At 43.5% G+C, this 19685-nt stretch overlaps 1 protein-coding gene across 1 annotated transcript in view; it reads left to right on the forward strand.

The window, feature by feature from the left end:
- The window catches only part of hpse2 (heparanase 2), a 305633-nt gene that overhangs the window by 219964 nt on the left and 65984 nt on the right, over positions 1 to 19685 (forward strand). Inside the window, exon 9 of the mRNA XM_060842506.1 lies at positions 723 to 837. Coding sequence (XP_060698489.1) covers positions 723 to 837 — 115 coding nt within the window. The remainder of the gene's footprint in view (positions 1 to 722; positions 838 to 19685) is intronic.

Raw genomic sequence — 19685 nt, forward strand, 5'->3', positions numbered from 1 at the left:
GCTTCAGCGATGAGGATAGATTGGAGAATTTGGGACTGTTCCCCTCGGAGAAAAGGAGGTGGAGAGGAGATCTGCTCGGGGTTTTTCAAAATTGTGAACGGGGCTAGACTAGTAGATAGGGAGAGGCACAAAGAACAAAAACAAGCTGGGGGTGGGGAGGGAGAGTTGATTTAAATTGATGTGCAAATGAAGCAAGGATGATGTGTAAAAAAAAACACTTGTTCACACTGCGAGTACTTAGAGTCTGGAATGAATTACTTGGAAATGTGGTGGAGGCAGGTTCAATTAAAGAGGGAGTGGGATGGTTATTCATCTGGACATAGAGCGTACGGAAAAGGGAAAGTGCAGGAGATTGGCACTAGGGGATAGAATGTGTGCATGGGCTGAATGGCCTCCTTCCATGCAGCAATAATTGTCTGATTGTGTGAAAAGCTGCCTCCACGTAATTTTAGGCCAGACATCACAGATCTTATTGGAAAAAACACTTCAATTGAAAATAGGACAATTCTTCCCACGCTCTGTTACGCAATAAAGTAGGCTCCGAATTATGTGGAAAATGTGAAGTAGATATTTCTCCAGATTCCAGCGCAGTTCATTCCAAACAGGGTTTATTGTCTGAAGCTCGTTAATTCTGGTGATTGCTGCATCTTTACATCGAGTCTGTTTCCCACAGTGCACTGCCACAGGCAAGGACTGACTTTCTCTGCCTCTATCCTCTATAGGTGGTTAAATACTTTGGGAATGTCAGCCAAGCAGGGGATAGATGTGGTGATTCGTAATTCCTTCTTTGACCATGGATATAATCACCTTGTGGATCAGAACTTCAACCCCCTACCGGTAAGCTTGGAACCATCTTCTCTCCTTACAATGTCACTCTTTAGAAACTTAAGGGATGTAGGAATAGGCAAAACAAATCTTCTATATTCCCACACTCTCAAATGTAAGATCATAAAATGAGAAATAGGCCACTGGGCCCACTCCGCAAGACTGTGGCCTTACAGTTAAGGACAACAGATTTCCTTCCCTGAAGTACATTAGTAAACCAGATAGGCTTTTACAACAATACTTATACAGTCAACATGAGGCTGACTTTTGTCATAGAATCCCTACAGCATGGAAGCAGGCCATTCAGCCCATACCAACCCTCCATAGAGCATCCCACCAACCCCGTAATCCTGTATTTCACACGGCTAATCCACCTAGCTGACACATCCCTGGACATGGTGGGCAATTTAGCATAGCCGTTCCACCTACACATCTTAGGACTGTGGGAGCAATCAGAGGGGACTCACACAGATAAAGGGAGAATGTGCAAACACCCCACAGGCAGTCACCTGAGGGTGGAGTCGAACCTGGATCCCTGGCATTGTGAGGCAGCAGTGCTAACTGCTGAGCCACTGTACTGCCCTTTTAACTGAATACAAGTTTTAACCATCCGTTATGGTGAGATTTGAACTCACATCCCCTAAAGGCCCAGGCCTCTCGATTACTACTCAAGTGACATTACGATTATGCCACGTCTCTCTTATACATTACAGCTTAAAGGAGATTCTAGCCCAGAATGAGTTCCTTTAGTCCCCAAAACTCTCCAAGAGTAATGGAAATTGAGTGGAATTCTTTCAATTCCTCCCTTATTCCATAATTACCAAATTCTAGGTGAAAAACCAACAGTCAAATATCAAATAGAGGTGCAATTGTTCTGAGTAATTGTAAAGTTCTGGGATGAAATGCCTCATTCTCAAATGAAATTCAGAGTTATATTTTCCGCATAGTGCTGGTGGGAGGAGGAGAGGATGGGAATTAAAATCCTTCATGTTTTTCCACATAGAATGAACTTACCTGCAAATCCTTCAGTATCTTTCACAAGGCAGGTTTCATTGTTCAAATAATCCAATTGTCTCCAAGCAAAGGCAGGCCAGCAAGACAAATGCAAATATAGCACCAAGTAAGAAAGGAAGAGCAACCTTTATATAGCACCTGGTATTACCTTGGGATGTCCCAAAAAGCCTTTAAGCCGATGAAGTGTTGTTGTAAGTAAGGCAGGCAATTTGCACGCAAACTGTAATAAGGTCAATCAAAATAGTCTTTTGTGGTGTTGCTTGAGTGTTAAAGATTGGCCAAGCATTGGGAAGAACTCCCATGTTCCTCTCTGATACTGTGCCAATGGGGAGGTGATGGCCTAGTGGTATGACCGCTTGATTGATAATCCAGATAACATTTCTGGGATCTGGATTCAAATCCTGCCACAGAAGATGGTGGAATTTAAATTCAATATAATTCTAGAATTAAGACTCTGAGGATGACCATGAATCTATTATTGGGGAAAGCCCCATCTGGTATCATTAATGTCCTTACCTGGTCTGACCTACATGTGACTCCAGACCCACAGCAATGTGGTTAACTCTCTACTGCCCTCTGGGCAATTAAGGATGGGTGATAATTGGTGGCATGGCCAGCATCGCCCTTACCCTGTGAATGGGTTTTTTAAAAAACGATGTTTAATGATCTCCCAGGGGAGCAAATGGTCCTCATTTTAACACTTCAACCCAACCTGACAAATCAGACTTCCTCGCTACATTACCCATGGAGTAGCCTGGGCCTTCGTGCTCAGTCCTTTGAACGTACAACCTCACGTTTCAGCGAGAGTCCACACCGACCTGAATCCTATAAACCCGATCCATATATTTACATATTGTTGCCACGGTGATGTTAAACTTCTGGGCTTTCCTTCATTTGGAATGTAGTGAACGTGGAAAAGAATCCAATTTTAAAATTAAGCATTTTTCGTTGCTGCTGTCAAAGAGTCAATTGTGAGCTAATTGAATCTCCATAAGTAGTTTGGAGCTTATTTTATTGGCGTCTTCATTTTATAACCCGTCATGTCTTTAGAAGTCAGTCCCTGTAGTACAACTCTTTCATGTTTATTGGCTCATAAAATTTCACCTGGAAATTTAATAGGGTGTCTTGGCAGAGTTATTCATTTCGCACAGAAAAGCACACACTTTTTATTCCCTAACATGCATCTCAGAACAAGAAGAGGCCATTGAGTCCATTCAGCCTGGCTTCTGCCTCACACACAATTATTCAATTCCCAAGCCCATGTAGGAATGTTTCTTAAATCAACAGGTTGTTCTTATTAGATTAGATTAGATTAGATTCCCTACAGTGTGGAAACAGACCCTTTGGCCCAACAAGTCCACACCAACCCGCAACCCACCTAGACCCATTCTCCTACATTTACCCCTTCACCTAACACTACGGGCAATTTAGCATGGCCAATTCACCTGACCTGCACATTTTTGGATTGTGGGAGGAAATCGGAGCACCCGGACGAAACCCACGCTGACACGGGGAGAATGTGCAAACTCCACACAGAGAGTTGCCTGAGGCGGGAATTGAACCCGGGTCTCTGGTGCTGCGAGACAGCAGTGCTAACTGCTGTGCCACCGTGCTGCCCACTAATCTGTTGTAACATGCATTTCGTTAATATGAGTTCATTGCAACGTGATCAACGAATTGGGATACTGTTTCTAACAGTCTTTTAGAACGTGTTTTTGTAACTTGATTACATTTCGCTGTTTCTAAAGCGTGAACTTTTCTATAACGCGGGACTGCAGAAGAACACAACCATGCATTATGGAAGAACTGCCTGTAGGAGAGAGAAAATTAAAAGCTTCAATTTGTGTCCCCCATGTCTTCATTCTCTTTCTCGCACAAATCTTGCTGATTTTCTCCTGATTTTCAAATTGAGTCAATATTTAGCATATAAAGAGCTGGATTTTATAGCTCTCTGTGGACGAAAAGGTCATTTCTTCGTCTTTGACTTCTTCAGTTTATGACCTGAGATGGACAGAGCGAGATAGAGAAAAAGACAGAAGGGAGTTCCTCTATAAAAAGAACCACCTACCAGAGAAGGGACCTTTAAGCAAATGGTCTCATTCATCCCTGTTTTCACTAAAAGAGAAATTTGACCCCTTGCCCTCTTTGGTTTTCCTGTCCTTCAGCGTGCTGCTGTATCACATTATCGATTCTCTTCATTTTTTTTTAAAGGTTCATATTTCATCAATTAACATTTCTCCCCCCTTTGTGATAGATCTATAATCTTGCAGTTTTCCCATTACATATTCAAAAGTGCAGTTTGCTGAAACCTTTGATCTGTCTCAAATTTTGAGTCTGCAATTAACTTTTGAAAAATCTCCCAAAAAATTGCAAATGTTGAGCTGCATGTGTTTGAATATAAACTCTAGTTTGAAATACATCACTATAGTTCTGTGCCTTTAATAGAGACGTTCTAGGAATCACATTATTTAACTTGGAATAGGTTTTCTTGCAAAGCTCTGAGTGCATTTGCAGTTATAATCCTGTAGAATCTTCAAATCAGAGGAATGTCTTTGTTTTAATAGATATCAGGCTGTTTGCTGATCAACAAAGATACAAAATAAAAGGGCATCTTTATATTTAACATTGCTTTATGAAAACTCCATCCTACCCTTTCTCTTTCTCAAACCAACATCCACTCTCTCAAAATGGATAACATATTTTAAGAGGCATCTTGACAGATATATGGGTAGGCAGGGAATGGTGGGACACAGACCACGTGGGGACAAGAGCTTTATCATTTAGAAAGGCATCATGTATCAGTACAGGCCTGGTGGGCTGAAGGGCCTATTCCTATGCTGCACTGTTCTTTGTTGTGCTGAACAGTTACAGGCTTATGTCTTACTATTTTTCCCCTGAGAGCTATCAGGATGAAAGACCATTGGAAGTGGACATAACCAGGTTTCTCCTCCAAAGAGCCAGCAAAAGATGGGCTGAACTGCCTCCCTCTGTTCTTTAAGATTCATAAAGCAAAGGGGAAGCCATTTTGAATGTAAAGAGAATGTGTGTGTGTACATTTGTGTGTGTGTGCATGTGTATTTGTGTGGGGGGGGTATATGTTAGTGTGCACATTCTCATGTGCATGTGTGTGGGGGGTACATGTATGTGTGTGTGCATATAAGTGTGTTTGTACATGTATGTGCATCTCTGTGTCTGTGAGTGTGTGCATATGTGTGTCTCTGCATGTGTGTGCCTGTGTCTCTGTGTTTAGTAAGAGACTGCATGTGTGTCTATGTGTCTCTCAATTTGTGTGTGTGTGTGCGCGCGCGCGCGTATGAAGGGCTTATGCCCGAAACGTCAACTCTCCTGCTCCTCGGATGCTGCTTGACCTGCTGTGCTTTTCCAGCACCACACTCTCAATTGTGTACATATGTGTGCATGTGTGTGTCTGTGTGCTTGTGTGTTTTTGTGCATACTTGTGCATGTGTGCATCTATATGTGAATGTGTGTACCTGTGTTTGCATCTGTGTGTGTGAGAGTGTGTGTAATGTGTGTGTGAAATATAGAGGGTGCATATGTGTATGTTATAGTGAGTTTTGAGAAGGTGTGTGTGTGTGTGTGTGTGTGTGTGTGTGTGTGTGTGTGTGTGTGTGTGTGTGTGAGAGAAAGTGTGTGCCTGTCTGTGTGCTGTGTGTATGTGTGTGTTCTGTGAATGTGTGTGTCTATGTGTGCCTTTGTGCTTTGTGTGTGTATATCTGTGTGCTCTATGTGTGTGTGTGTGTGCACGTGAGAAAGTGTGTGCCTGTCTGTGTGCTCTGTGTGTATGTGTGTGTGTCTCTGTGTGTATGCTGCGAATGTGTGTGTCTGTGTGTGTCTTTGTGCTTTGTGTGTGTATGTCTGTGTGCTCTGTGCTCTGTGTGTGTGTTTGTGTGCTGTGTGTGTGTGTGTGTTCGTTCTGTTGTGCAACGCTTTCAATAGTGGCTTCATAGAGCTCAGGGACGTCTTACAATTTTTCCCGTGGGAGCTATCAGGAAGATGAAAGAGGTGCTAGTTTATGATTTGGAATGTAAAACGGTATCACAGAGCTGCAATCTGAAACATTATCTTCATGTCACTCCAGCTGGCAGAGGTTGTTGCCAGAACAGCACATGTGGGCTTGGCTTTGTCTCTGTATACTGCTCCTGAAAGACACGGAATCTGAGAGGCAGCCACCAGCCTGTGCTTGTAGTCCCTCGTTTCTCTGCGTGCTTCGGTATAGCTATCGACTGAGATTAATATACAAGATAATTCCTAAAGTTGTGTGTCTGAAAACCAATATTGCTAAGCCATATATATAAAAATAAAATACTGGTGAGAGTCTTCCTGTTATTAATTTTAAAAAGTAATGTAACCTGCTGATTCTGCGGACGCTGCCTCAAATGCATTCTATTGGCTGTTGTGATTTAGAACATGGTTCTCTCACATCTGGATTGAACATTGGAATTCAACTTAGATGGAAGCAAAGAAACCTCTCTCAGCTGACTCTCAAGGTCTTAGAGGAGGAGAGTTTACCTCAAAACCTGTGCTATCATTAGGATTGACTGGAAGACATGGAATAAATAGTGACAGAATCAAACACACTCATCAATGAATAAAGGGATGGTGTGTTAAACATTTAAGAACACAATTCCCACCAATAAATATGAGACTTTTGCACAAATCTAAACACTGTATACATGGGTATTTACACAAGAATTGATCATCTACCTCTGCAAATGTCAAACAATATGATTCCCACTTTTAAATGGCAGCACTACACAACACCATAAGGGAAAGAGGGGACAGAAGCTGAAGAGAAATGTGACTAAGGGGCAAGACAAGTGTATTGTCTTGGCAACACAGCCACAAGTGTAAGGGTTATCTTTTTACAGGTAAGATCAATCCAACAGGATCCTCAGGTAAACACCTTTGAGTGTATATCCAACTGAAGACCATTGATTGTATCTGTGCTCTTCAAAAATATAATCAAGGACATTATGTGGCATTACGTTTAGAAGATACAAATACAGACAATATCTAGTAAATGAGTGTAATTTTGTCCCTCTGCCTCACCCATACAGAGTCAGACATGCAAACCCACAAGGATACTCAGTACTGGTTATGTAATTGGTAGGTTCCCCTGACATACACAGTTCTTTCTTCTTTAAATAATGCCTTCTTTGGTTTAATGAATGTCCCTTCACAAACAAAGAGTTGGGTAACCAATTAGGAGAAAGCAGAAGGTGATATATAAACACAAGTATAATGAGGAAAAGCTCAATGAATCACTCCTGAGCTTAGTTTTAATGGAGTACAAATGTCCAGTTGCAATGAGGCTCCCACTGATGTCAATGGAATAGGTCACTGCTGCCTCACAGCACTGGGGACCTGGGTTTAATTCCAGCCTTGAGCGACTGTCTGTGTGGAGTTTCCACATTCTCCCCGTGTCTGCGTGAGTTTCTTCTGGGTGCTCTGTTTTCCTCCCACAGTCCGAAGATGTGCAGGTCAGGTGAATTGGCCATGCTAAATTGCCCATAGAGTTAGGTGCATTAGTTAGGGGTAAATATAGGGTAGAGGAATGGGTCTGGGTGGGCTACTCTCCGGAGGGTCAGTGTGGAGTTGTTGGGCTAAATGACCTGTTTCCATACTGTGGGGAATCTAGTCTAACAAAGGGTCCTGAGGTTAAGTGAGGCTGATTGGCTCCCATTTTACATTCCTTTTACTTCCCAAAGGGACGTTTCCCCAAAACGGTTCCATCGCTCAAGGGTGGAATTGAACCCAGGTCCCTGGTGCTGTGAGGCAGCAGTGACCTATTCCATTTCCCTCAGTGGGAGCCTCATTGCAACTGGACATTTGTACTCCATTAAAACTAAGCTCAGCAGTGATTCATTGAGCTTTTCCTCATTATACTTGTGTTTATGTATCACCTTCTGCTTTCTCCTAATTGGTTACCCAACTCTTTGTTTGTGAAGGGACATTCATTAAACCAAAGAAGGCATTATTTAATGCAGAAAGAACTGTGTATGTCAGAGGAACCTACCAATGGAACCACACACCACACACACACACGCGTGCACACACACACACACGCACACACACACATACAGAGCACACGGACACATGCACAGAGCACGCACACACAGAGCAAACAGAGTATATATACACACACACACACACACACACACACACACACAGCACACAAAGTGCACACACACACAAACATTTGCAAAGATGTTGCCAGGGCTGGAGGATTTGAGCTACAGGAAGAGGGTGAATAGACTGGCACTATTTTCCCTGGAGCATCGGAGGCTGAGGGGTGACCTGATAGAGGTTTATAAAATCATGAGGCACATCGATAGGATAAATAGATAAGGTGTTTTCCTGGGTTTGGTGGTGGAGTCCCGAACTAGAGGGGATAGGTTTAAGGTGTGGAGGAAAGATTTAAAAGCGACCGAAGGGGCAACGTTTGCACACCGAGGGTGATGTGTGTATGGAATGAGCTGCCAGAGGAAGTGGTGGAGTTGGTACAATTATAGTATTTAAAAGGCATCTGGATGAGTATATGAATAAGAAGCATTTAGAGGAATATGGGCCAAGTGCTGGCAAATGGGGGTGGCCAGTGGCCCAGTGGTTAGCACTGCTGCCTCACAGTGCCAGAGACCTGGTTCGATTCTGGCCTTGGGCAGCTGTCTGTGTGGAGGTTGCTATTCTCCCATGTCTGCTTGGGTTTGCTCTGATTTCCTCCCACAATCAGGTGTGCAGGTCAGGTGAATTGGCTGTGCTAAATTGCCCATAGTGTCCAGGGATCTGTACGTTAGGTGCATTAGTTAGGGGAATGCATCTAGGTGGGTTACTCTTCAGAGGATCTGTGTGGACTTGTTGGGCCAAAGGGCCTGTTTCCAGACTGTAGGGATTCTATAAACAATTAGTTTAGGATATCTGGTCATCATGGATGAGTTGGAGTGAAGGGTATGTTTCTGTGCTGTACAGCTCTGTGACTCTATATGCATGCACAGATGTATGCACACACACATACACACAAATAAACTCTCACACCTACAGTTATTTGATGCAAATTTTAGAATTTTCAATCAATTCCTCTCTCATAGCTGGGAGAATCCTCATGGAATTCCTGGAAATTTGACTTTCAATTTGCTACTAAACATTATGGGAATTCTGAAGGAGGGCTGAAACAACTCTCTCTGGAAGGAGCAGGCTTGATCACAGATGCAGTGAGCTCGCGCCCACTCTACCTCACTCCTGACATACCACAAGCTTAAACTATTCATTATGTGGAACAAAATTTTGATATGTGGGCCCACAACTCCAATTTAAAGCATTTTAAAGACTTAATTATATAGCAAAGTCTATATTCTGGAAGGAATATTGCTTTGCGATGGCATCCTGAGGAAGCTGTAATGAGATTAGAGAAGCCACAGTAAATCTGCAATTAATCCATTTTCTCCTCAATGGAGGAGGTTTGCCTGTATCAGATTGGTCTGCTGGAAAGTCTCGAGTCATTGTATGTAGCTGTGTTATGAGAGGTCGTGTTGAAGCCACACAGGAAATGCAAACAAGTAACCAATGTGAGGTCTACCCTCCTAGACACATACCCATTCAAACAAATCTGCTTCCCCTCCTCCCCCAGCCCACTCGCATATCCTTTTCATTATGACTTTTAATGTTGAAACAAAATTGAGGTAAGCTCTGCTTTCAAATTAGTAGGTGACTGTCAAAGGTCCGTAGGGTAGGACACCATCAGGGTTGAAACAATTTGGGGGTCAAAGGTTTGTCTAAATTTTAAGGATCACAGTAGGAAAGGAAGTCTGAGAGCAAACAGAGACTCCACTAGATTGAGATCGCGATAAAAGATGAGCTGAAACTTGAAAGGGTTCAAAAACGATTTACAAGGATATTGTCAGGGTTGGAGGGTTTGTGCTACAGGGAGAGGCTGAACAGGTTGGGGCTGTTTTCCCTGGAGCGTCGGAAGCTGAGGGGTGACCTTATAGAGGTTTATAAAATCATAAGGGGCATGGATAGGGTAAATAGGCAAAGTCTTTTACTTGGGGTGGGAGAGTCGAGAACTAAAGGGCATAGGTTTGGGGGAGAGGGGACAGATTTAAAAGGGACCCAAGGGATCCTTTTTTCACAGACGGTGGTACTTGTATGGAATGAGCTGCCAGAGGAAGTGGTGGAGGCTGGTACAGCTGCAACATTTAAAAGGCATCTGGATGTGTACATGAATAGGGAGGGTTTAAAGGGATATGGACCAAATGCTGGTAAATGGGACTAGATGAATTTAGGATATCTGGTCGGATGGACAAGTCAAACCAAAGGGTCTGTTTCCATGCTGTACACCTCTCTGACTATGACTGTATAAGTACTAATTACCAATGTATCATAAAAGACTGAGGCACATTTAGACCTACATTATTACTATGAGGTAGTGTTGACTCGCATTAACAGATTGCCTCAGCCTGGGATAATATAGTACAGTGCTAGAGCAAAGTCACAGTTTATCATTCCAGCTCGAAAGAGGTACTGGGAGTCGAGTCAGTCTGAGGGAGCCCGCTCATGTTGCAAAGATTCCCTCCACTGTTCTATCCTATCAATACCACCAGAGTCACGTAGAACAAAGTGAGGGCATAATCTCGGTCCCCATTTTATTTCCCTTTCTTTGAAAATTTCAATCGTTATTCTTGATCAGCTTACAGTTGAAAAGTGTGGTGCTGGAAGAACAACAGGTCAGGCAGCATCCGAGGAGCAGGAGAGTCGACGTTTCAAGCATAAGCCCTTCTTCAGGGCTCAAAGTGTCGGCTCTCCTACTCCTTGGATGCTGCCTGACCTGCTATGCTTTTCCACACTTTTTAATTCTAAACTTCAGCATCTGCAGTCCTCACTTTCTCCTTGTTCTGGTTAAGGTTCATTATTCTGATATTCACAATCGAGCAATTTCATCCTTCCTTTCCTGCATAATCTAATCTAATTTAATCCTTTTAAATGTAGTTTGCAATCATTTAGTGAGTGGCAGAGTGCTCCAGCCTCAGGTGACCCATCTGTGTAGAGGTCAGAAGTCACACGGCACCAGGTTATAGTCCAACAGGTTTGAAAACAGCTATGCATGATTGCAAATGAACCTATTGGACTACAGCCTGGTGTCTTGTGAGTTCTGACATTGTCCACCCCAGTCCAACACCAGCACCTCCACATCATGTGGGAGTTTGCACATTCCCCCCGTGTTTGCGTGAGTTTCCTCTGGATGATCCAGTTTCCTCCCACAGTCCAAAGCTGTGCAGGTTAGGTGGATTGGCCATGGGAAATTGCCCCGCAGTGCCCAGGGCCGTGCAGGCTAGGTGAGTTAGCCATGGGAAATGCAGGGTTGTACGGATATGATGGGATGCTCATCAGAGGGTGGTATGGAATCAATGGCCTCTTTCCACACCATAGGCATTCTACTCATTATTTTTCAATTTCATTAGTGTATTTTACATACCATAGCTGACTAAAAACAGAAATCATGTTGCTTTACGATGGTAAGAAGGTTGTCACTGATAATCTTCTATAAAATAGGAAGTGATTGTCCTGCCTTGACTTCTTTTGTGTAATATTTAGTGGCAAAATGTAGCTGTGTTTTGAGTAACGCTACTCCCATCACGGCTGTGAGGTCTAATTGTGGGCTCCTCCACACTGGGGAGATGAAACCCTGTCTGGGTGACCACCCTGTGGAACATCCATGTTCTGCCCACTAAAAAAACCCTGAGCTTCCAGTTGCCTACCACTTCCCCTTGTTTCCCAGCCAATGTGTCTGTCTCGGGTTTGCTGCGGTGCTCCAGTGATGCTCAGTGACAAGCTGGAAGAGCAACACCTCATTTTCCATTTAGGGGCTTTGTAGCTTTCTGGACTCAAAATTGACTTGAATAATTTTAGGACCTGAGCACCTTCTCCCATGTCCATCCCCCAACCCTCACACGCCAGGCCTTGTCATCACATGGGCTGCTACCCCAATCAGAGCTGAAAATGTGTTGCTGGAAAAGCGCAGCAGGTCAGGCAGCATCCAAGGAACAGGAGATTCGACGTTTCGGGCATAAGCCCTTCTTCAGGCTTATGGTCAAAACATCGAATCTCCTGTTCCTTGGATGCTGCCTGACCTGCTGCGCTTTTCCAGCAACACATTTTCAGCTCTGATCTCCAGCATCGCAGACCTCACTTCCTCCTGCTACCACAATCAACCCATTGTCAATTACTAATGGTCCCCATTGGGAACTATTGATTCTCGCAGGCTGAACCTTACACAGTTCCTTGTAAGTCCAGCTGTTGTTTTTTTTTCTCTCTCTCTATCTCTCTGGGTTCCATCACCACCAATCATTTAGTCCTCCCCCTCCCTTCTTCATCAAATATACCAACTTTTCCTACCTACAGTCAGTTCTGAAGTAGGGTCACTGGACCTGAAGCATTAACTCTGCTTTCTCTTCACAGGTACTACCAGACCTGCTGAGTTTCTCCAGCAATTTCTACTGTTGTTTCAGATTTCCAGTGGTTCTTTGGGTTTTTTGTTTAGGAAAAATAGATTATTGATAGAAAAAAAACTGTAAAGTCAGTCTCGTGGTCTTTGCTTCCCAATTCTGATGCTGGTATAGTTGTTTTTCAGACACATAAGCCCTTTGTATGAAGTTGCCTGTGTCTGAAAGTGGTTTGTAGAAGTACTGAATGACTGATTAAGAAAACCTCTCTGATTTATTAGGTGTAAAGCCACAGCTCATTACAACTGCTGCAGGAAAGTAAAAGCAGAGTCTTTTTCCTGCAGAGAACAGGCAGCTTCTGCTGGGGAGAACAACTGCACACTTTTCTATCTTTCTCACTGCGTGTCTCTGCAACTTGCTTTCAGTTCCAATCTGCTCACTTCAATTAGAACTAATTAGCTTCACCCGTAAATAGCTCAACCCCTGATATTCTGCACATTGCACGTTCCCACAGCTCCAAAAAACAGAGTGCACAACAATTCTCAACTTCTTTGCTGTGAAATTGTGCAGCCATCCTGGTAAATAGCTGTTTTTAAAAACCATTTTGTTTTCTCACTGAAGTCCACAAAGCCACAAAAATAAGAAGAAATCTATTTAAATCTGCTATATCCACTTTATTCCTGAATCATGTTTGTAGTCTTTTTACTTAATTCTAAACCTCAACGTCTGTGACTGAGTGAAATTCACTTCCCTAAGTGATGGAATTCCTCTCCCTTGGTGTACTGTACATAGGTTTCTGTAGTAACAGTATGCTCTGGTTCACCTCAGTTCTTTCAGTGCTATGGTAGATATCTGAGAATGTGAGTGGTGATTAGGGTAGGCAAATTTCCTATAGTTTATAGTTTCTTCTCTAAAAACACCTTATCAGGATCGACATTGGCAATCTATCCATCCTGGGTAGGATAGGGAATGCAATCCCTTATCCGTCAGTCTTGGGAATGACGATCCCATTTTGGGTGAGATAGCGAATGACCGTCCATTTATCCTGATTTGGATAAAAATTTGATTTGCTTTGATTTATTGTTGTCATATGTGCATCAGTACAGTGAACAGTTTTGCTTTGCATGTGGTACAGACAGGTCATAACATACAAGGACAGATAGATCATACGGTGACTGAACAGAGCAAGGAATGCAAAATTATGGCTGCACAGGAGGTGTGCAAAATGCAAGTTCACCATTCGATTTAAAATGTGAGAGGTCCATTCAGCGGGGAATAAGTTGTTCTGGAAGAAGCTGGTGGTATGTGTGTTCAAGGTCTTGTATCTTCTGCCCAATGGAGAAGGTTGGAAGAGATTATAACCGGGAGGGGGATGGGTCTTTGATGATGTTAGCAGCAATAAGTGTAGACTGAGTCAGTGGGTGGGAAGTTGGCTTAAGTGATGGTCTGGGCTGTGTCCACACTTTCTGTAGTCCCTTACGGTCCTGGGCAGGGCAGTTACCTTTTCAGGTGGTTATGCACCTGGATAGAATGCTTTCCATGGTGCATCTGTAAACGTTGGTGAGGGTCCTTATGTTCAGGCTGAATTTCCTGAGCCCCTGAGGAAGAAAAGCATTGTTGTGTCTTCTTGACCATAGCATCAAGTTGGCAGGTCCAGGACAGCTTGTTGATGATTGTCACTCCTAGGAAATTGATACTCCATTCATTGTGGGTGGGATAGAAACTGGCAATCCAACAATCCTGTGACTGAGGGAAGTTCTTAGAACTTCCAAAGAAGGACCTCAGAAAATACAGTGAAGAGGTGTTACCCCTTTCCTAACCCAAAGTAAGTGCTTGTCTAGAAGGGCCAAGCAGTAATACTAGAGACTGAGACATACCGTGGCTCATCCTGTGCACTTCAGACTGGAAGATCAAAATGATTCATTTATTAATTTCCAACATTTCTATTACTTTACTGGCTTCTCCTTCTGGGTAAACACTGGACAAAGTAAGAGACTGTAATGAAGAGATAGCAAGGGGATAATGTTGATGGAAAAATAAAATACTAAAGGAGCAACATCCACCAAAATCATACCCAAAGTCAAAATTGAGAGAAGATCAATCAGTCTCCAGTGAGATTGGAATAATCTGTTCACTGTGGAAGTGGCCCATTTACTTGGAGAATTACAGAGAAACATCGAAAGAGTTAAATTCATTCAGGGCCAGAAAAAAACTCGCTCTATCATTTGAGGCTTAGAAGCAAACTGAAGAGAAATGTTAATGTATCCCAAATCACGCTGTTCGCGGGAAGAAAAAGTTTCAGTTCTAATTTTGCTGGGCACATTAGCAAAATAATTAGTTGGTAAATTATTTTCAATATAATCTAAAACACTTCCAGATGGGAAAGGTCAGATCTGATAGTGTAATTGAGTGTAATGTGTTCAAATTGGAGATCTGAAATCAGACCACGACAAAATGGTTTAGCTCTTGCCCCAAGAAAGAAAATAGAGTTAGTTCGGGTTTGATCAGTCAGGAGGGATTTTACTATGTTGAGCATCCTCATCTCCTCCCCCCGGTATGGAGCTGCCCCTGGCAAAGCACACAAATGGAATTCGGAATATTCGTTTTAACTCAGTGCTCCTCAATATGTTTTACCTCCCTGTGACCCTCCCCCGCCCCACCCCGGCCCCCTGTTTGGGGACTTGAAAATTGTCACAGTGTGAATTGTGAGAGTGAAGGTCTTTGGGAGTGGGAATACAGCTATACAAACTCTGTCAGAGCTCCATAGAAGCTGTTGTTGCAACAGCGCTTGTCTATGGGTGTGGCACGGTGGCTCAGCAGTTAACACTGCTGCCGCACAACGCCAGGAACGCGGGTTCAATTGCAGCCTCAGGTGACTGTCTGAATGGAGTTTGCACATTCTTCCCGTGTCTGTGTGGGGTTTGCTCTGGCTTCCTCCCACAGTCAAACGATGTCTAGGTTAGATGGATTGGCCATGCTAAATTGTGCATACTGTCCAGGGATGTGCTGGCTAGATGGGTTAACCATGGAAAATGCAGGGTTACAGGGATGGGATAGGTCTGAATGAGATGCTCATCAGAGGGTGGGTGTGTGCTTGATGGGCTGAATGGCTTACTTCCATGCTATCAAGATTCTAGGATAGTTAGAATTGCTTGTGGGGGAGGAGAAAGTGAGGACTGCAGATGCTGGAGATCAGAGTCAGAAAGTTTGGCTCTTGGAAAAGCACAGCAGGTCAGGCAGCATCTGAGGAGCAGGAGAATCGACATTTTGGGCATAAGCTCTTGACTCTGATCACTTGTGGGGGTCTCCACCCTGATTTTGAGAAGCCCTGTTCTAGGTGAATCATTTGGTGAATTGGGTTTTCTGGTTTCACCTCTGCTCCAGGAGAGTGAATTCACCACCTCTGGTCAGAACTCCTTCTGTGGTGATGGCTTTGAGAGAGAATGTCTGGGAGAATAGGGGCGAGGGAATTGTGCCGGGAAGGTTCTCTGATGCACTCCCTTCAACGGGAAGATGCTCCATGGATGGGGTGCCCATTCCATTAAGGCAGCTGGTCCAGGCAACCTCTTTTCAGTGGAATGGGGAAGGGGGTGCACGAGGATGTGGGGGTTGATTCTATCAGAACGAGAAACCCCACCCCTCCATGCCAAAGCAAGAATTTTATATATAGAAGACAGAAAAGTCAAGGCTGATAGTGCAAACAGTTTTTACCCAATACTGAGTTCAAACAATTCTAATCACCTCACCGTGGAGTACCATTATCTAGACATATTGGATCCTGCAAATTGTTTCTTTGGCCTCTCCTGGCTGGCTGTTGTGTTCCATCGTGTTAAGAGCATAAGACATAGAAGCAGCAATTGGCCACTCGGCCAATCGAGTCTGCTCCAACATGAAGTGAGATCGTGGGGCTGATCTGATAATCCTCAACTCCACTTTCCTACCTTTTCTCCATAACCCCTGATTCCCTCACTGATTAAAAATCTCCCTCAACCTAAATGACCCAGCCTCGACAGCCCTCTGCGGTAAAGGATTCTGCAGATTCACTCTCTTCCGAGAGAAGAAACTCCCCCCTCATCTCAGTCTTAAATGTGCAACCCTTTCTTCTGAGATGATACCCTCTGGTCCGAGACTCTCTCTAAACAACTTTCCCCATCTACTCTCTCGGTCCTCGAAGAGTTTTGTATGCTTGAGTAAGGTTGCCTCTCATTCTTCAAAACTCCGAAGAGTACAAACTCAACCTACTGAACCTCTCTTCATAAGACAATCCCTCCATACCTGGGATCAGGGTAGTGAACTTTCTCTGGACTATCTCCAATGCCTCCAATATCTTCCTGAGATAAAGGCCCCCAAACTGTTCACAGTATTCCATCTGTATTTTGACTCGTGGTTGGTATAGTTTTTGGAAGACCTCCCTAGTGTTATACTCCATTCCCTTTCAAAGAAGGCTAAATTCCATTTGCTATTCCTATTATCTGTTGAGCTTGGATACTAGCATTTCATAAATCATGGACAAGTATTTCCAAATCTCTCTGTTTTGTAGCTTTCTGCAGTCTTTCTCCATCTAAATAATAGTCAGCTTCTCTTCTTCCTGCCAAAGTATGTAACTTCATATTTTTCCACATTATATTCCATCTGTTGGGTCTTTGCCCACTTGTTTAACCTGTCTATATTCCCCTGTTGACTCTTGGTGTCATCCGCACTGAGATTACATTAGTGCAGCACTGATGGTATCCCCAATTGCCACTTTTTAATCATACAGGAGAAAATGAGGACTGCAGATGCCGGAGATCAGAGTTGAAGAGTGTGGTGCTGGAAAAGCACAGTAAGTCAGGCAGCATCCGAGGGTCAGGAGAATCGACGTTTCAGGATTAAACCCTTCATCAGAAATAGTAATGAAAAGCTTATGCTTGAAACGTCAATTTTCCTGCTTCTTGGATGCTGCCTGACCTGCTGTGCTTTTCCAGCACCACACTCTCAACTTTTTAATTGATACCAGGTCTTTGCCTGCCATGGCGTGATGTGAGTTATTGATGGGAATGTTTCAGAGTGAACACATAGATCAATGGATGGAGTCAGCCTCAAATTAACCCCTCTTATGCCCCATTTTCACTGGGCAAGGGGAATTAAAATTGAAACCAGTACCCTCATTACAGGATTATGACCGAACTACATATTAACAAACTGGTTATTTGTATTCTTTGGTAAACTGTATACACCAATCACTACAACGTTTGGCTGCCTCTATTGCCCGTATCTACAAATGTTTCAAGACTAAGTGTTTTTCCAATGAAGGGATTTGTAAGTGCTGTCACATGCACAATTCCATGGAATCTGCACCTGAGTGTAAACCTTGAGAGAACTTACTCACTGAACCTTCCTCTCATTACTGTGCAAATGCTCTTTTCCTCCATAGTAATTTTAAATTCAAAGAAAATTTAGCAGAACAACCTGACAAGGAAATTTCATTAGGGTTTTAGAGTGTTTGTAAGTAAATGGGTTGCAAGAGTAAGTAACTGATTATAGTTGCGTTTATGTGTTTTTGGAGATCATCTTCTACATTTAGTCACCATGGTCTTACAAGACCATACAGCTGCTCTCTCATCAGACAGAGCAAGAGATGACTGGTGGTGGTTTAATCTGAGGGTCACCGTGCCTCAGGCGAGAGGAGAGATTTAGAACAAGAGTCCTTCATGGTAACCTCAGACATTGCAGGATTTGAACCCTGGATTGTTAGCAACTGGTGACAGGTTACATTGAGATGATTAGTGTTGTTGAAGTAACTCTGAGGAGGATCTCAATGTTACGGTTCAGTCCTCCAAGATGCTAAGCTGTTGTGCCCACAAGTCCATGTGACATTATCAGAGCGGGTGGTCTTTATGGACACCCCTATCAGAGTCATCTCTTCCAGACCCTTATGCAACCAGTCATCCAACCAACTAAGCTAACTGACCCCTTGAAGTTAAGTGAACACCACACAACAGTGTGTTCAGTAATGGGTTAGCATGTTGGCCTATTCAACATTGTTGTGATCCAAATTAAATAGGAGACAGACCGTGAGTAACAGTGTCTGGAATTGTTTTTTTTACCTGATTGGAAAGTTTGTGCGTATTTTGTAAGTTTGACTGGAGTGAGTCATCACCAATCACAGCGCTGTGGAGTGATCAAAGATAATTTTGCATTGTAATGTTGAAGGGAACACTTTATTTAGAGGCCTTATAGTTTTATGGATTTGAGGTTGGTCTGAACCTTCAGCTTGAAAATACATCCATTAATGGTTACTTTCAAATTCCTATCACTCAGCCAATATTGCAACATCTTCATTGGCTACTGAGGCATTACTGCTCAGACAAACAGGAGCCAGAGCTGTTATGTCTCAGCCCTCAGGGTCTACAGCTACTTCCCTGGATTCTCCTCACAAGACTGTGTGATGTCATCAGATTGGGTGGAGCCTAATGTAATCTCCTCCATTCACCCTTTCCAAGCTCTTAATCCTTTATCGGGCTGAGGACATCATTGACGAGGCCAGCATTAGTTACCCATCCCTATTTGCCCAGAATGCAGTTAAGAGTCAACCACTTTGCTGTGGGTCTGGAGCCACATGTAGACCAGACCAGGTAAAGATGGCAGTTTCCTTCCCTAATGGACATTAGTGAACCAGATGAGTTTTTCCAACTATCGACAATGGATTCATGCTCACCATTAGATTCTTAATATCAGATATTTATTGTCTCCAGAACATTCTCTGGGTCTCTGAATGAACAGTCAGTGATAATATCACTAGGCCATTGCCTACCCTAAATGATGATAAAGGTAACTGTCTCCATCCCCTGCAATTGTAGGGAGTTACGCAGCCTGTTTGGTCTAGTGTGGGGCAAAACCACTTCCTGATCTAATTTGGAGAGTCTCTTGCAGTTAACAAGGTATAGTTAATACATTGTTAGCAACTGGTGACAGGTTACATTGAGATGATTAGTGTTGGTGAAGTAAATCTGAGGAGGATCTGAGGAAGATGCTAAACTGTTGTGCCCACAAGTCCATGTGACATTATCAGAGTGGGTGGTCTTTATGGACGCCTACTGTCAGAGAGTTATCTCTTCCATTACACAAGATTGTGACTCTCTCCCTAGTCCTGGTCCTCCTGAACCTGTTATGTTGAATGAAGTTGCCTTTGCCAATGTGTTCCTGGTTCTCATCACTCTAATATTGGCGGCTCTGCCTTTAGCTGCTGAGGCTGTGAATGCTGCAATTTTCTTTGTACATTTGGGGTGGTGCAGTGGCTAAGAGGTGAGCACTGCTGCCTCACAGCGCCAGGGACCCAGGTTTGATTCCGGCCTCGGGCGACTGTCTGTGTGGAGTTTACACATTCTCCCCGTACCTCTATGGGTTTCC

Source organism: Hemiscyllium ocellatum, chromosome 22 (assembly GCF_020745735.1).
Source record: "Hemiscyllium ocellatum isolate sHemOce1 chromosome 22, sHemOce1.pat.X.cur, whole genome shotgun sequence".
Taxonomy (NCBI): domain Eukaryota; kingdom Metazoa; phylum Chordata; class Chondrichthyes; order Orectolobiformes; family Hemiscylliidae; genus Hemiscyllium; species Hemiscyllium ocellatum.